Source organism: Panthera uncia (genome assembly GCF_023721935.1).
Source record: "Panthera uncia isolate 11264 chromosome E2 unlocalized genomic scaffold, Puncia_PCG_1.0 HiC_scaffold_20, whole genome shotgun sequence".
NCBI lineage: Eukaryota > Metazoa > Chordata > Mammalia > Carnivora > Felidae > Panthera > Panthera uncia.
This window is the reverse complement of record NW_026057589.1, coordinates 12,593,052-12,607,027: the sequence shown is the minus strand read 5'-3', so window position 1 is coordinate 12,607,027 and position 13,976 is coordinate 12,593,052. Positions and strand designations below refer to the sequence as shown.

The following is a 13,976-nucleotide window of genomic DNA, read 5'->3' as shown; positions in this document are numbered from 1 at the left end:
CATTTATGTGTTAAAGAAAAGATGCCCACCATGATAAACCAGAATGTTACTCTCTTATTTACCTATTCTTGTGAGTTTATTTTATAGATTTTTCATAGCTAGGGCAAAGATATAAGAATTCTGCTCTCTTATGTCAAGTGAAGACACATTTCACCACTCTTTTGTAAGTACTCACTGATAGTTTATAAAGCACTATAAAAATTAGTTAAGAGGATGGACTATAAATCAGTGAGTTCAAGCTTTAAAGCATGCCTTTCACTCTAACACACAGAAAAAAAAGAAATAATATTTTGAAACAAGGAAGAACCAGGCATAGTTATACTCAAAAACAAAATTAACATTGTGTGTAACAGAAGCAATAAGAAGGTCCTGAAGCCACAGACATCCTGGGCTGTAGGTCCTAAAATCAGTAAAAGCTTGAGGAGTAAAACTGAAAACCAAAAAGATCCTTCAGGAAGTAAGGGTTCCAGGGTTCCCAGCCAAAAGAGCTTTCCTGCATTTGAAAGGATGCCAAACAAAACTGTGATCTTCCCAAGGTAATAGTCTACACACAGACGTGTGCCAGTGGTGGTGGTGAAGTAAAAGCTGTCATACAGACAGGCCCTATGTAAGCCACTGTCAAGTGTAATGACTGAATCTGTGATTTTTCCAATATCCCCACAGGAAAAAAAAGGCTCAAAACCTGATTCTGGACTAGTGATATTTGTCCAGGTGAAGGCAAATATAAAATGTTAGACAGGGAGGTAAGACTACTGACAATTAGAAAAAATATACTTCACATCAGATTAATCTATCATTAAAATTCTAAATGCTAAGAAGCACATTTGGAAACAATCAGCTATTGAATTCATTCTTGAGCAATCAATAGAACTAATTGAAATTGATTAGAAAATGTTTCTGAGATCCTCAAAGATATGCAGAGTAGGATAATATATATAAAACAAGTATTATGAAACAAAAACAGATATTAATCAAGAATAGTGGTTATGAATAATCAATTATAAATCTTGGAATTGAAAAATATAGTCAAATTAAACTAAAAAATTAAATGAGATAAACTTTACATTTGCCAAAATCAAAGACAGAATTTGTAAACTGGAGCATAGGAGGCAGCACAGAGATAAAGAGATGAAAGATATGGATGAAAAATAAAAATAGACATGTAGAATTGTGGTGGAACGCGTGTGTGTGTGTGTGTGTGTGTGTGTGCTTCTCAAAGTAGGAGAAATAGAAGGATTGGAAAACAAGAAATATTTGAGGAGATAATGACAAAAACTTTCCAGTATTTAGAAGGGTCAAATCTTTTGATGCATTAAAGAGAAATCTAAGAAAATGAAGGATAAGAACACAGTCTTAAAAGCACCTTGTGAGAAAAACAAATTACCTAAAAAGGAGTAATAATTATACTAACAATGAAATTTTATCAGCAGCTAACAATAATCAGGCTAGCAATGGAATTTTATTGGTGCCAGAGATCAATCTTCAAAGAAATAAAAACTTGTAAAATAGAATTTCATACTCAGCTAAACTATCATGCAAGAGTAAAGGTGAAATCAAGATATAGTCAAACATACATAAACAATGAGACCTCTAGCACAGAACCTAGAAGGATATAATTTAGCAAGAAGAAATATAAACCAAGTAGGAAGCAGAGAGATACAAGGGGAAAAAAAGAATAAAGAAAAATCACCAAACTATTTCGGTAACTAGTGAGTAGAAAACTACCAACTGACTAAAACCAACAACTTTGTGGTAAAGATGAGAAGATCCAAAATTCTACACAATAATAAAAATATTACGGAAGTGGGGAAAGATCAAGAGATAATAAATGTGTGATGGGGTCCTCGTCTTATTCTTGAGGAGGACAAAGTTACTAAATTCTTTCATTAGTGTTAGAAAAAGATATGATTTATTTCTTAACAATGTGAGGAGAGCTACTTAAGTAAAATAAATAAGTTCTATAGCTTTCAAACGAATATAGGAAAAATGTATGAGAGGTAGTAGAGGTTGGAGGAGGGCTTGGAGAAAATTCATCAATCCAATACAAAGCAAAAAAAGAAATAAAGAAGGAAAAAACAGCATAGTATATAGGAAATGATAGGGTAGAAGTAAGTTCATATACATCAACAATCACAATAAATTTTTAAAAATCTTGGTATGGTAAGTTGAATAATGGGCCTTCAAAGATGTCCATGTCCTAACCTCTGATATCTATGAATATGTTGCCTCACATGACAAAAGGGACTTTTAGATGTGATTAACGATTTTGAAATATCCTCATATGAAATATTCTTATATGAAAGAGGCAAGAGGGTCAGAGTCAGAGAGAGATATAGGGATGGAAGCAGATGTCAGGGAGTAGAAAAGATGGTATGCTGGTGGCTTTGAAGATGGAGGAAGAGGCCACAAGCCAAGGAATGCAGGTGGTCTCCAGAAGCTATAAAAGGCAAGGAATCAGATTCTCCTCCAGAATCTTAAAAAAGTACACAGTCTTTTATCAAAACATTTAGACTAATGTCTTCCAGAACTATAATAAATATATTACAGCAATAATATGAAACCAAGATACTTGTCAATTAAAAGACTGAGTCTATCATCAGATTTTTTAAAATGTAGTCACATGCTATTTAAAAGAGATTTTGTTAACATACGAAACAAATTACACACACACACACACACACAAATATGAAAATAAAGGAATAGAAAGATATACCAGGCAAATGCTAACTATCAGGTAAAACATAATTTAAGTCAGAAAGTATATACAGGAATTAAGATGGACAATATATTATAAAAAAAGGAATAATATGCCAAGGAGAAATAAAAGTCATGAATTTATATGCACCTACTAACATAGCCTTGAAATACATGGAGAAAAAATTGATGTAAGTACAAGGAGAAACGGAAAAGTGGAAGACTTTGATAAAATCTATAGGAAACTGTTATATCATACAGATAATTAGTAAGGCTGTAAAAGATTTAAACAATACACTCAATAAGCTTGATCTAATACAAACACACAGATAGATGATTAGTCTGTCACACTCAATCACTAGAGAGGCTATACTCTTTTTTAAGATCATATGAAATATTTATCAAAACCAACCATAGCACTGTATCCCAAAGCACAAATTCAAAGACTATGTGTCACACAAACCATGTGTTTCAATTTCATTACAGTTTAAAGTTATCTATTAAATTTCCATACAAAATGGAAATGTAAAAAATTAAAAATATACAACCATATATAACTCACATATTAAAAATAAAATCACAGTAAAGTTTACCAAATATTTATAAAAAAGTGTTGCAAATAAAGATGATTGCTATGGAGCTAAAGTGTTACATAAATATTTATAAACTTTAAATACATGATTAAACTAAGATTTAAAATATTGTTAAACATTCCAGTTTAAGGTACTTGAAGAAGAACAAAATAATTGTAAGGAATGTAGAAAAAAATGGTAAAACTAAGAGCAGAAATTAGTACATGGACATTTTTAAATCATAAAAACATTGGAATAATTTTATGCCAATACATTTGCAAATTTAGATAAAATGAAAAATTTCTAGAAAAAATAAAATCTAAATAACCATTATAGAAAATAAATCATTAGTTGAAATTTCTTTACTATTTCTTGCATGCTAGTTAAAATTTCTTTACTACTTCTTTATATAGATTATGTAAAGATCTTTTCAAAGATTCAAAAGAGGAAAAGCTAACTCATAGTGTAAGAATACAATATTCTTGATACCAAAACCAGAAAAACGCAATGTAAAAAAAAATTGTTAACAAAAAGATGCAAAAATCTAAATAATATGATAGCAATCTTATCAGTAGTGTACTCAAATGACATTATAACTGATTAGAGTCATCCCAAGAATGTAAAGGTGATTTACAACCAGAAAGTCTATTAACTTAATTCACTGTACTAACAGAAGAAGAAAATCATATCATTTGAATGGACACAGGAAACACATTAAGTTTTAGTACATGTTCATGATATGAGAAGAGGGATAGATGGGAACTTCCTGAATGTGACATAGGTATTTATCAAAAATCCGTGGAAGATATTAGCTTAAAGTGAAACATTTGAAGCTTATTCATTAAAGTCAGGGATAAGATAGAGATGCTCACTCTAACTTACTTTACTTTTCAATATTACGTTGAGGATCCTATCTAATGTGATAAGTAAAGAATAAGGGGCGCCTGGGTGGCGCAGTCGGTTAAGCGTCCGACTTCAGCCAGGTCACGATCTCGCGGTCTGTGAGTTCGAGCCCCGCGTCAGGCTCTGGGCTGATGGCTCGGAGCCTGGAGCCTGTTTCCGATTCTGTGTCTCCCTCTCTCTCTGCCCCTCCCCCGTTCATGCTCTGTCTCTCTCTGTCCCAAAAATAAATAAAAAACGTTGAAAAAAAAAATTAAAAAAAAAAAAAAAGAATAAGAAGCAAGGTGTAAGGACTGGACAGGAAGTCTGCACATGAGGGTTTACCAACAATTAGAACTAATTAACAGATGTGTAGCAAGATTGAAGACTGATATAGACGGATACACATAATTCAACAGAGTTCCTATACATGGTTAACATCTAATTAGAAGGTACCATTCACAGGAAGAAACTCAGAAGAGATGACAAAGGATGAATAAGCCTTTACTAAAGGACATAAAAGGAACCCTAATAGATATCCAGACTAATTATAGCAGTATAGCTCTAGTGTTCATTTTATAGTCATGCAAATTTGGACAACTTATTCATCATCCCTGTGCCTCATACCCATGCAGTCAAGTCCTTGAGATTATATAAAATAATACACATGAAAAACTTAGAACAGTACTTGGTACATAATAATGTTAGCTATTACTGTTATCATTAAGCTCCACCATTTAAGACACCAGGGATATTGAATCGGGGGTAGATAAATGGAATACAACAAAAAGCTATTTAAAAGCTGAGAAAAAGCTCATTCTCTCTTCTCTTCACACACACATTATGGATATGGTATCTTTTTTTTAAGTTTATTTATTTATTTTGAGAGAGAGCCAGAGGGAGAGGGAGAGAGAGATCCCAAGTAGGCTCTGCACTGAAAGCACGGAACCCAATGTGGGGCTCAATCTCATGAACCACGAGATCATGACTTGAGCTGAACACAAGAGTTGGATGCTCAACCGACTGAGTCACCCAGGCGCCCCTGGGGTGTGATATCTTAATAATCATCTATCAAAAGGCCTTGGACAATTAGTCTGTCCATTAGAAATCTCTCTAGCACTAATTCCCTACTACATTAAGTTCCCCAAAGGAGGACGAAATTCTAGATCCATTATGACCTTCAGGTATTTCAGGATGGTGTAGTATATAAGGTATATCTATAGATTTTAACAAACCAGTTGTCACAAGTTAAAAATAAGATCCCCAGGGATACCTGGGTGGCTCAGTTGGTTGAGCAGCTGACTCGTGATTTCATTTCAAGTCATGATCCCAGGGTCGTGGGATTGAACCCTGTGTCGGGCTCTGTGCTGAGTGTAGAGCCTGCTTGAGATGCGCTCGCTCGCTCTCTCTCTCTCTCTCTCTCTCTCTCTCCCTCTGCCCTTCTCCCCAGCTTGTGCATGCTCGCTCACTCTCTCTCAAAACAAACAAACAAGCAAACAAACAAACAAATAAACAAACAAGCTCTCCAGAATGGCTACAATTCCACTATGTCCTAAAATGGACAGGGTCCAGCACCAACAGTCTCACTGGATATGAAATGCCTGCCAATCTCCTTCTGAGTTTGTCTATTTATTTTGCTAAAATAGGTCATAATTTTGTTTTTAAACTCTTCTAAGAGCTATGGTAGTGAAGAACTTCTACACACATTTACATATGTGAACTGAATATTTTGCCACTTAGATGGTTTTTATGCCAATTTATTTAACCTGTCTGTGCCTCCGTTTCTACCTCCTTAAAATGGGCACTATAACATATTTCTCTCAGAGAGTTATGATAAGTGAAATACTGAACATAAAGTGGCAAATAGAACAAAATAAACATTAGTTACAATTAATTCCATCATACCATCAATTCCATCATACCATCATCATCATATGCCCAAGCCTGCTGCTCGGTGCTAGGAATTCAAAGCGGAGACCCTTGTCATTTGCAGGAGACAAACAAGGAGCATACAAACAAGGAAATAGAGAAAGGGCGTCCCTACTTAAACAAGGGAATACCCCAATGGCTTAGGGTCTGAAGGAGATGTGAAAGCCCAAAGATTCCCGGGATGCTGTATCACCGTGAATGGCTCTGGCAAGTGACCAACAAAATAAATGTTTAAAAGGAACCATGCTTGACTCAGGCATCAGAATTCTTGTTTCCTGGATCCTAGAAACTCTAAAGGTCTAACTAAAATGGTCTCTCCCACAGATCACAGAGGCAGAGGGCCCCCGCGAAATGCTTTAGCACCAGCTGAATCCCAAGGTGTCACTAACATCTGTACGCAAGTTCTCAAGTTAACAGTTCCCCTAGGTTGAACGGGTTCCAAATGTTTCCAGATAAGTGCTGAGCAATGCGCTTTCTCTGTCTAGCAAGGGGCACCCATGCAAAGAAGGACTCTCTATCTTCTAGCCCAGGGCTGAGGTCCCATCATATTCTTGCCCTCTTTTGTGCTGTCACCCAAGGAGCGCTGTGTGTATGAGCCGAGCCCATACACTCTTGCCCAAACAGCCTTCCTCTGCTCTGCTCTCACATTCTGATGTTTTTTAACCCTCCAAACTGGAGGTGACTTACTCTGTTGTTTTGAGACCTTCAGCTTAAATCCAAATAAATCAGCCACGGGGAACCTTTAGGGGAGTCTGGTATTTCCGGCATTCCAAAGCAAAGGAGACTTACTGCTCCAGGTCACAGAACAGTCTGCTTTTACTGATCAACTTTTTTGTTTTGTTTTTTTATACTTTACTGAAACAGAAAAAATAAAATCTTCACTGTCTTCACTCCATATTATACTAAGAAATGTCAGGCTTTTTAATCATTTTTTTGGTACAGCATTTCTTTCTCTTTTTTTGTTAAATGTTTATTTATTTATTTATGTATTTTGAGAGAGAGAGAACAAGAGAGAGGGCAAGAGAGTGGGGAAGGGGCAGAGAGAGAGGGAGAAAGAATCTCAAGCAGGCTCCATTCTGTTAGCGCAGAGCCCGAAGCAGGGCTTGATCTCACAAAGTGTGAGATCACGAACTGAGCCGAAGTCAAGAAGCCAAGAGCCAGATGCTTGACCGACTGAGGTGCCCCCAGCATTTATTTCTGAGAAATTCAAGATCAATCTAAGTGTCGTTTATCTTCCCAACAGAACGGTGAAGGTGGGCTTCCAGCTTCCCATCCCCTGACCCTCCAGCTGATAACAAGCATGCTTCTTGCCCAGGGAGAAGCTAATCACAGGGGTTGCCGAGATGTGCATGCCACGCACAAGGCTGAGTGTGACAAAGGCTCAAGGCTGAGGTTAAGTGGGTGCAGCATGTGGTGAGAGCTGACATTCACCATTCACTGACAGCCAAAAGAGGAGAGATGATGACCCCTCCTGTCAGGGCATCCAGCGGGAAAAGAGAACTTTCGGACCTGAATTCATAGTAATAACAGAAGAAATGAAGAATGTGCCGTTGCCCTGCTTCTTTCTGAGTGAGAAATTAAATGCAACAAATATGTGACCACCGCTAACCTGGGTACTGAGCTCTAGGCTTAGATGGAGAAAAAACAACTATTAATTGAAACTTTTCCTAATGCCTGGGAATTTCTGTGAGAATGAATTTGCAGTTTCAGTACTGTATATCAAGTTGAAATTTCTTCCCACTGTAGTTAACTTTCAAGTTAGTGTCATTCAATTCCTATAATATTAACACATATAGTGTTTATTGACTAGGATATCCCTCAAAACTCCAGCTGAAATATGAAAGGAGTTTAGTCTTCACCCATGAGAATTACAGTTGAAGTACCTCTATGCTGCATGGACAACCAACTCAATAAACACCAGTTTTCCAGAAAAGGATTGCAGGAAAAACACATTCTACAGCAGACCACTAATATCACACGTTTGGCTCCTTGGAACTGGAGCTTGCGGTTTTAAGATGATATTAAAGAATCAAAAGATGGAATCATGAAGCCTTCGTGGAAAAGAAAGAGTCTCATTTTAACAACCAGCTGGGTCATTCAATATGTAAAGTATATTAGTAAAAAACAACAGAACCTTGATGTGCTTTTTTGGTTCTTAAAATGTATCTAAGGGTAACATAAAAAGTGAAATCTGGAGTTATCTGAAAATGAGCAGGTCGGTGGTTGCTCCACTGGTACCTAAGCATTCTTGTCGTCTCTGTCCTTTTTCAGCTTCTGTAATCTGCCAGCACCCTCCTGAGCCACCTCTCATTGTCCTTGACAACTCGGCTGCCTCTCTGTCTCTCCGCTGTGAACCCTGCATGTACACAACTACACGGAGAGCAGCACTTTCTGGGCAAAACCCCATGTTTTCCAGCAAGCACATCAACTAACTCACTGGATAAAGACTAGCAAAGAGGTCTTTTCTGTAGGTTTTTAAAGTATCATTAAACATTATTCTCCACACAAGATCCATAAGGCACTGGGACAAGCGTGGAGTTGTGTCCGAACCTCAGGCTAAAAAGAGCAGCGACTGCACAGGAAATGGCTGCCTTTATGAGGAGTAATGACAAATGATAATAAAAAGGAATAATGATCATGATAAATGAATGCTAATTGGGACCAATGACTCTGAGGAGCTGCCACATGTCAGCAGAAAACTGTGATCCTGTTCCTTCTAATAGTGACTTTGAGAAAATTAATCATTGATTTTTCAGAACTATCTCTGACACATGCTGAAACCAAGTGTTAGTGTTCATTCAAATGTCAATAATTTGGGGGTAGGAGAAGGGATGTGCTATTTAAAAATTTATATTTAAATCAAAAAATCTTCTAAAACCAAACATATTTTCAATTGCTGACTAGAAATCCCTACATTCTGCAAAAATTGGTATTATCTCTGTTAAAAAATGAGCTTATAGGAGACTAGCAGATCTAAATATCATTATAAAATGCAGAGACACAAGACAGACTCATTTCTAGGACTATTATATATCTATTTTTGTATTTATCTTTGTTTTGCTGTTTTCTTTAATTTCTACTTTCGGCGAATATTATCTTGCTGTATTTCAAACATCCTTATAAGCTATGTCAAAATACTGCTTTTTAAAAGGAAGAGAGAATAAGCATAGTAACATATTTGTGGCCAAAAGTGTTCAAATTCAAGATAAAAAGGCATTTTCAGTTACAGAGACATTTAAAAGGTGTTTTCTGGAGGTGAAAGGCTAGGCTTAGGTACAGTTCAGTGAGAAGATCTTTGAAGCATCTTCCCAAAACTAGAGTAGATATATTGATTACCAAACTATATACATATTGTGTTTCTTAGTCAACAAAAGGATTATAATAAAGAGCAATTGGGGATGAAAATGACATAATTTAATGCATTTGAACCATATACATCTCTACTCCTGCTGATCCATTTCTTTCAAAGTCATTTTGCAAAAATAGGACCACTGCCTATAAGATAGAGGCAAAGCTGTAATTTCATCATATGGTGGCCCAGCCATCTACTTACTCACCATGCGTGCCTGAAATAACGCGGGGATGAAGGACTGGTTAGATAGGTTGAGAATCCTCGAGGAGTCTTTCAGGACGTAGATATTGCCAAAATCAACTTGAGTGGGATGTACATAGATAACTGGGCCTTCTCCGATGCTCTTTAAGTGACATACCTGTGTTCCACACAAGAGAAAGAACATGAGGACAGCTGAAAACAGCTGGCCTTCAAAGATCACTTGAAACAGAAGATTCTGGACATCTCTTTTATAAAGAGCAGGGGCACAAAAGGGTGCTTATGAGATCTGTGGTTCTTTATCCCTGTAGTCTGTGGTCAGAGTGACCCAGAGATGGCCATGCTGGTCAGACCCGTGAATCCAGCCTGGAATTCCTCCCCAAGAAGGATGATTGGCTTCCCTGGTCAGCCCAAGTTGTGCATTGCAGGGAAATGAGAATAATGGTCCTCTACATGCCAGCCAGCACTCCAGCCTCGAGAACACTCAGAGTGGGCTTAAGGACTGACACTTCAGAGTCAGAAGTGGCTGGATGGAGCCCCCATTCTATTGCTTACTAGTGGCACAACAGGACTGCCCATTGCACACAGCAGTGGAGGTTGGGGACTGAAATCCACCTTGCTCTATTCCCCCCAGCCCTGTGCCTTCATCCAGGCATTGTGTCTGTCTGAGGAAGGGGGACTTTTTTCTTTCATGAAGTGCTACCTGCTCAGCAAGCAACCTTTTCATGGGCAGCATCTGCGCAGGGAAGGTGGCTGGACCGGTGGCACCTTTTGGGTTGGGCTGACTCTGTGATGTTGCTTTCTAAGTCAGGTGGCTTATCTATGGCATCTTACGTGTTAGAGATAAAAGCAGAATATATTCTCCTCTCTAAGCATTCAGAATGTCTAAGGATTCATTGCCTGTTGGGGAACCTCCTTCAAGATTCAAGATTCACCCTTTGATTCAGCCCAGGCAGCAGACAGCTTTCCGTGTCTCCTTCTTCCCACACTTGGAGAGAGGTCAGTTCTCAAAGCTTCAGTAGGTTAATTTGAGCTATGAGTCCAGTCAATATACAGGAAAGATCCAGTGAGCAGTGACTGAAACCACTCTCAGAGTCCACATGCAGCAAGCGAGTGATAGTCAGCTTTGTACCAGGAACAACTGAGGAGGATGTTAAACACACAGATCTGCTCTCCCCTCAGAGATTCTGATTTAATAGGACTGGAAAGGGGCCAGGCATGTCTGTGTGTGTGAGGAACTCCTGATAGGAGTTTAAGAACAACTGCTATTGACAAGAAAATTCCATAAACATATATATATATATATGTATATGTAATACCATATATATGCATGTGTGTGCATGTGTGTATATATATATATACACACACACAAGGTATTATTTAGCCATAAAAAAGAATGAAATCTTACCATATGTGACAACATGGATGGATCTATTGCTGTAGACAAGAAATTTCCATATATATATATATATATATATATATATATATATATATATATAAACACCATAAATGGAATACCATACATAGCCATAAAGAGGAATGCAATCTTGCCATTTGTGACAACATGGATGGATCTAGAGAGTATAATACTAAACAAAATAAGTCAGTCAGTCAAAGACAAATACTATACAATTTCATTCATATGTGGATTTAAGAAATAAAAAAAAACAAAGGGAAAAAAAGAGACAAACCAAAAAACAGACTCTTAACTATGGAGAAAAAACAGACGGTTACCAGAGGAGAGGTGGGGGGTGAGGGGAGAAATGGTGAAATAGGTGAAGGGATTAAGAGTGCACTTATGATGAGCATGGAGTAATATATAGATTTGTTGCATCGCTGTATTGTACACCTGAAACTCATATGACACTATATGTTGACTATATTGGAATTAAAATTTTTTTAATGAAAAAAATGTTAAATAAAATAAAACTTTTTTAAATAAAAAAAATTATTTAATTGAACACATAAAAAGTAAATTGTAGAAAAATTAAAAATTAAAAAATAAATAAAATAGAATGAATAAGGAATTAAAAAGAACAAATGCTATAAAACAGCACTACTTCTCAATGGATCTGAAGATAAGTTCCCGAAGTAACACAACACTAGTACTTTGCCACTGCAGAGTGAAAATGTACAATTCTAGAATTGCGAGAAAGCAGCGGATATGCACATATGGAATATGCAAGATATACAGCAATTTTAAATGCAAGTCTGAAAACTGGCTCTCACCATAGGGGGGTCCGGGCTCCCAAAGGTTGAGATGTAAACTATGGACCTATATTCCCCAGTGACCTGGGTCTCCAGGGCCAGAGGTATGTGAATGGTGCTGTGGGGGGGGATGACTCCACAGGGGATAGGACTGGAGAGTAACACAGCCGGCATGTCTTCATGTACCTGGTGGGAGAGACAACCTGGAAGGATAAGCAAGCCCCTGGCAAGGCACAAAATAAATAGCATATTAGATTATTTTGAAACAGGTGTTGCCCCAAGTCCATGCAGGTTCTTTAGGAGGATGTCATCATTCAGGCAAGTAAATGGGGATCAGCACCTCAATTCTGCTAAAGGGAAGCAGGGTGTGCAGAAGGCCCCAATCCAAAGGGCACAACCCAGCAAGATGCAGAAATTATCCACAGTGTGAATTAGTTCATGGGAACAGCTTCCCATGGCCAAATTCCTTCACCTGGCCTTCCACGTCCTCCACCACCTGGTCCCTTTACGCTTTGTCAACAGGGACCACTGGATTTTCCTGAACACATGATACTGCTTCCTACTTCCAACACTCTGGAATGCCCTCTCCCTTCAATGGACCTGCACATTATCCTGAATACCCACAGGTATCCTTCGTGCTCTAGTGTAAGGGTGTTTCCTCTGTCCCTAGGGGGCATCCTACAGTCCTTCTCCGTAGCATGTACTATCTGTGTCCATCTGTTCCATGGGCTGTCAACTTCTTAGGGCATGACCTGGGCCTCTGCTGGCGCGATTGCTGGCCCAACACATATGCTCACTACATGTTTTTTAAATGGCAAAATAGGTAGGTGAATGAATGAATGTTACCCAGTGTTTACCAATGTATGTCCTTTAGAACCTTGCTCCGCAGCATATTACTAGCTTTTCTTTAATGTTTTTATTTTATTTTATTATTTTATTTTTGAGACAGAGAGAGACAGAGCATGAGCAGGGGAGGGGCAGAGAGAGAGGGAGGCACAGAATCCGAAGCAGGCTCCAGGCTCTGAGCTGTCAGCACAGAGCCTGATGTGGGGCTCAAACTCACGGATTGTAAGATCGTGACGTGAACTGAAGTCAGACGCTTAACCCACTGAGCCACCCAGGCGCCCCTATATTACTCGCTTTTATGGAACAACAGCAACAAATAAAACTTTAGCTAGATGGGGGTGCTTGGGTGACTCAGTCGGTTGAGCATCTGACTCTTGATTTCAGCTCCAGTCACAATCTCATGGTCTGTGAGATCGAGCCCCATGTCAGTCTCTATGTTAGCAGCCAGAAGCCTGCTTGGGATTCTTCCTCTCTGTCCCTCCCCCGCTCACGTGTGTGGCTCTCTCTCTCTCAAAAATAAATAAATAAACATTAAAAAAAATCTTAAAAAAAAATCTCATGACCAAATAAGTTTGGGTAATTCTGGGAAACCTTAGCTGTTGGAGAAAGACAGAACATACAGATTTCACCTGTCCAGGGACCCCCATGGTCTTCGTACACCTGGGCTGGCCTAACATGGCCTAATCTAACGCATCTTGCCTATGTAGCACTGCTCTGCCCAGCCTTACTGGAACCTGAAGCAAAAGGGAAAATCAGCTGATTCTGCCTTTATCTATTATCTTGATTTTTTTATGAACTATTTTGCATTAATTTTGATTTCTTAAAATGTGACATGAAAATAAGATTTATCTTGATCCCTGAGTTTTTTGGCTCCCCCCACCAACCAAATTCTGTGCTCATGGCAAGTGCCTCACCCGTTTCCAAGCCCGCCTGTGCAGAAAAAGCTTCCTCATTACCCCAGATGTAAGTAAACTGTGCTCTAAGATCTTGAGATGATCATACAATACTCAAGGCTAGCCTGTTGCATTGTTGATCGTCTAAAAGTTAGAAATGTTGTCTCCCATCAACCCAACGCTTGGTTTCTGGTTTTGTCTCAGAGAAGCCCATACAATAGTTCTAATTTCCTCTTCTATATAATAGCCCTTTGAAGGGAAGGGTGGCTATTTCATCCTATTAAGGCTTTCCTGTTCCCAATTAAACACGGTGCTCCTCATATAACTTGGATTTCCAGATGATGTTGATTGCCATTCTGGTTACTTCACATGTGATTTTTTTTCTCATGTTTCCACTAAAAAAAT

General features: G+C 38.3%; 1 protein-coding gene across 1 annotated transcript in view; it reads right to left on the bottom strand.

Annotated features, from left to right (window-relative positions):
• The window catches only part of HYDIN (HYDIN axonemal central pair apparatus protein), a 312,192-nt gene that overhangs the window by 64,386 nt on the left and 233,830 nt on the right, over positions 1-13,976 (bottom strand). Inside the window, exons 18-19 of the mRNA XM_049622586.1 lie at positions 11,854-12,018; positions 9,632-9,784 (exon numbers count right to left, since the gene is read on the bottom strand). Of these exons, the coding sequence (XP_049478543.1) occupies positions 9,632-9,784; positions 11,854-12,018 (318 nt within the window). The remainder of the gene's footprint in view (positions 1-9,631; positions 9,785-11,853; positions 12,019-13,976) is intronic.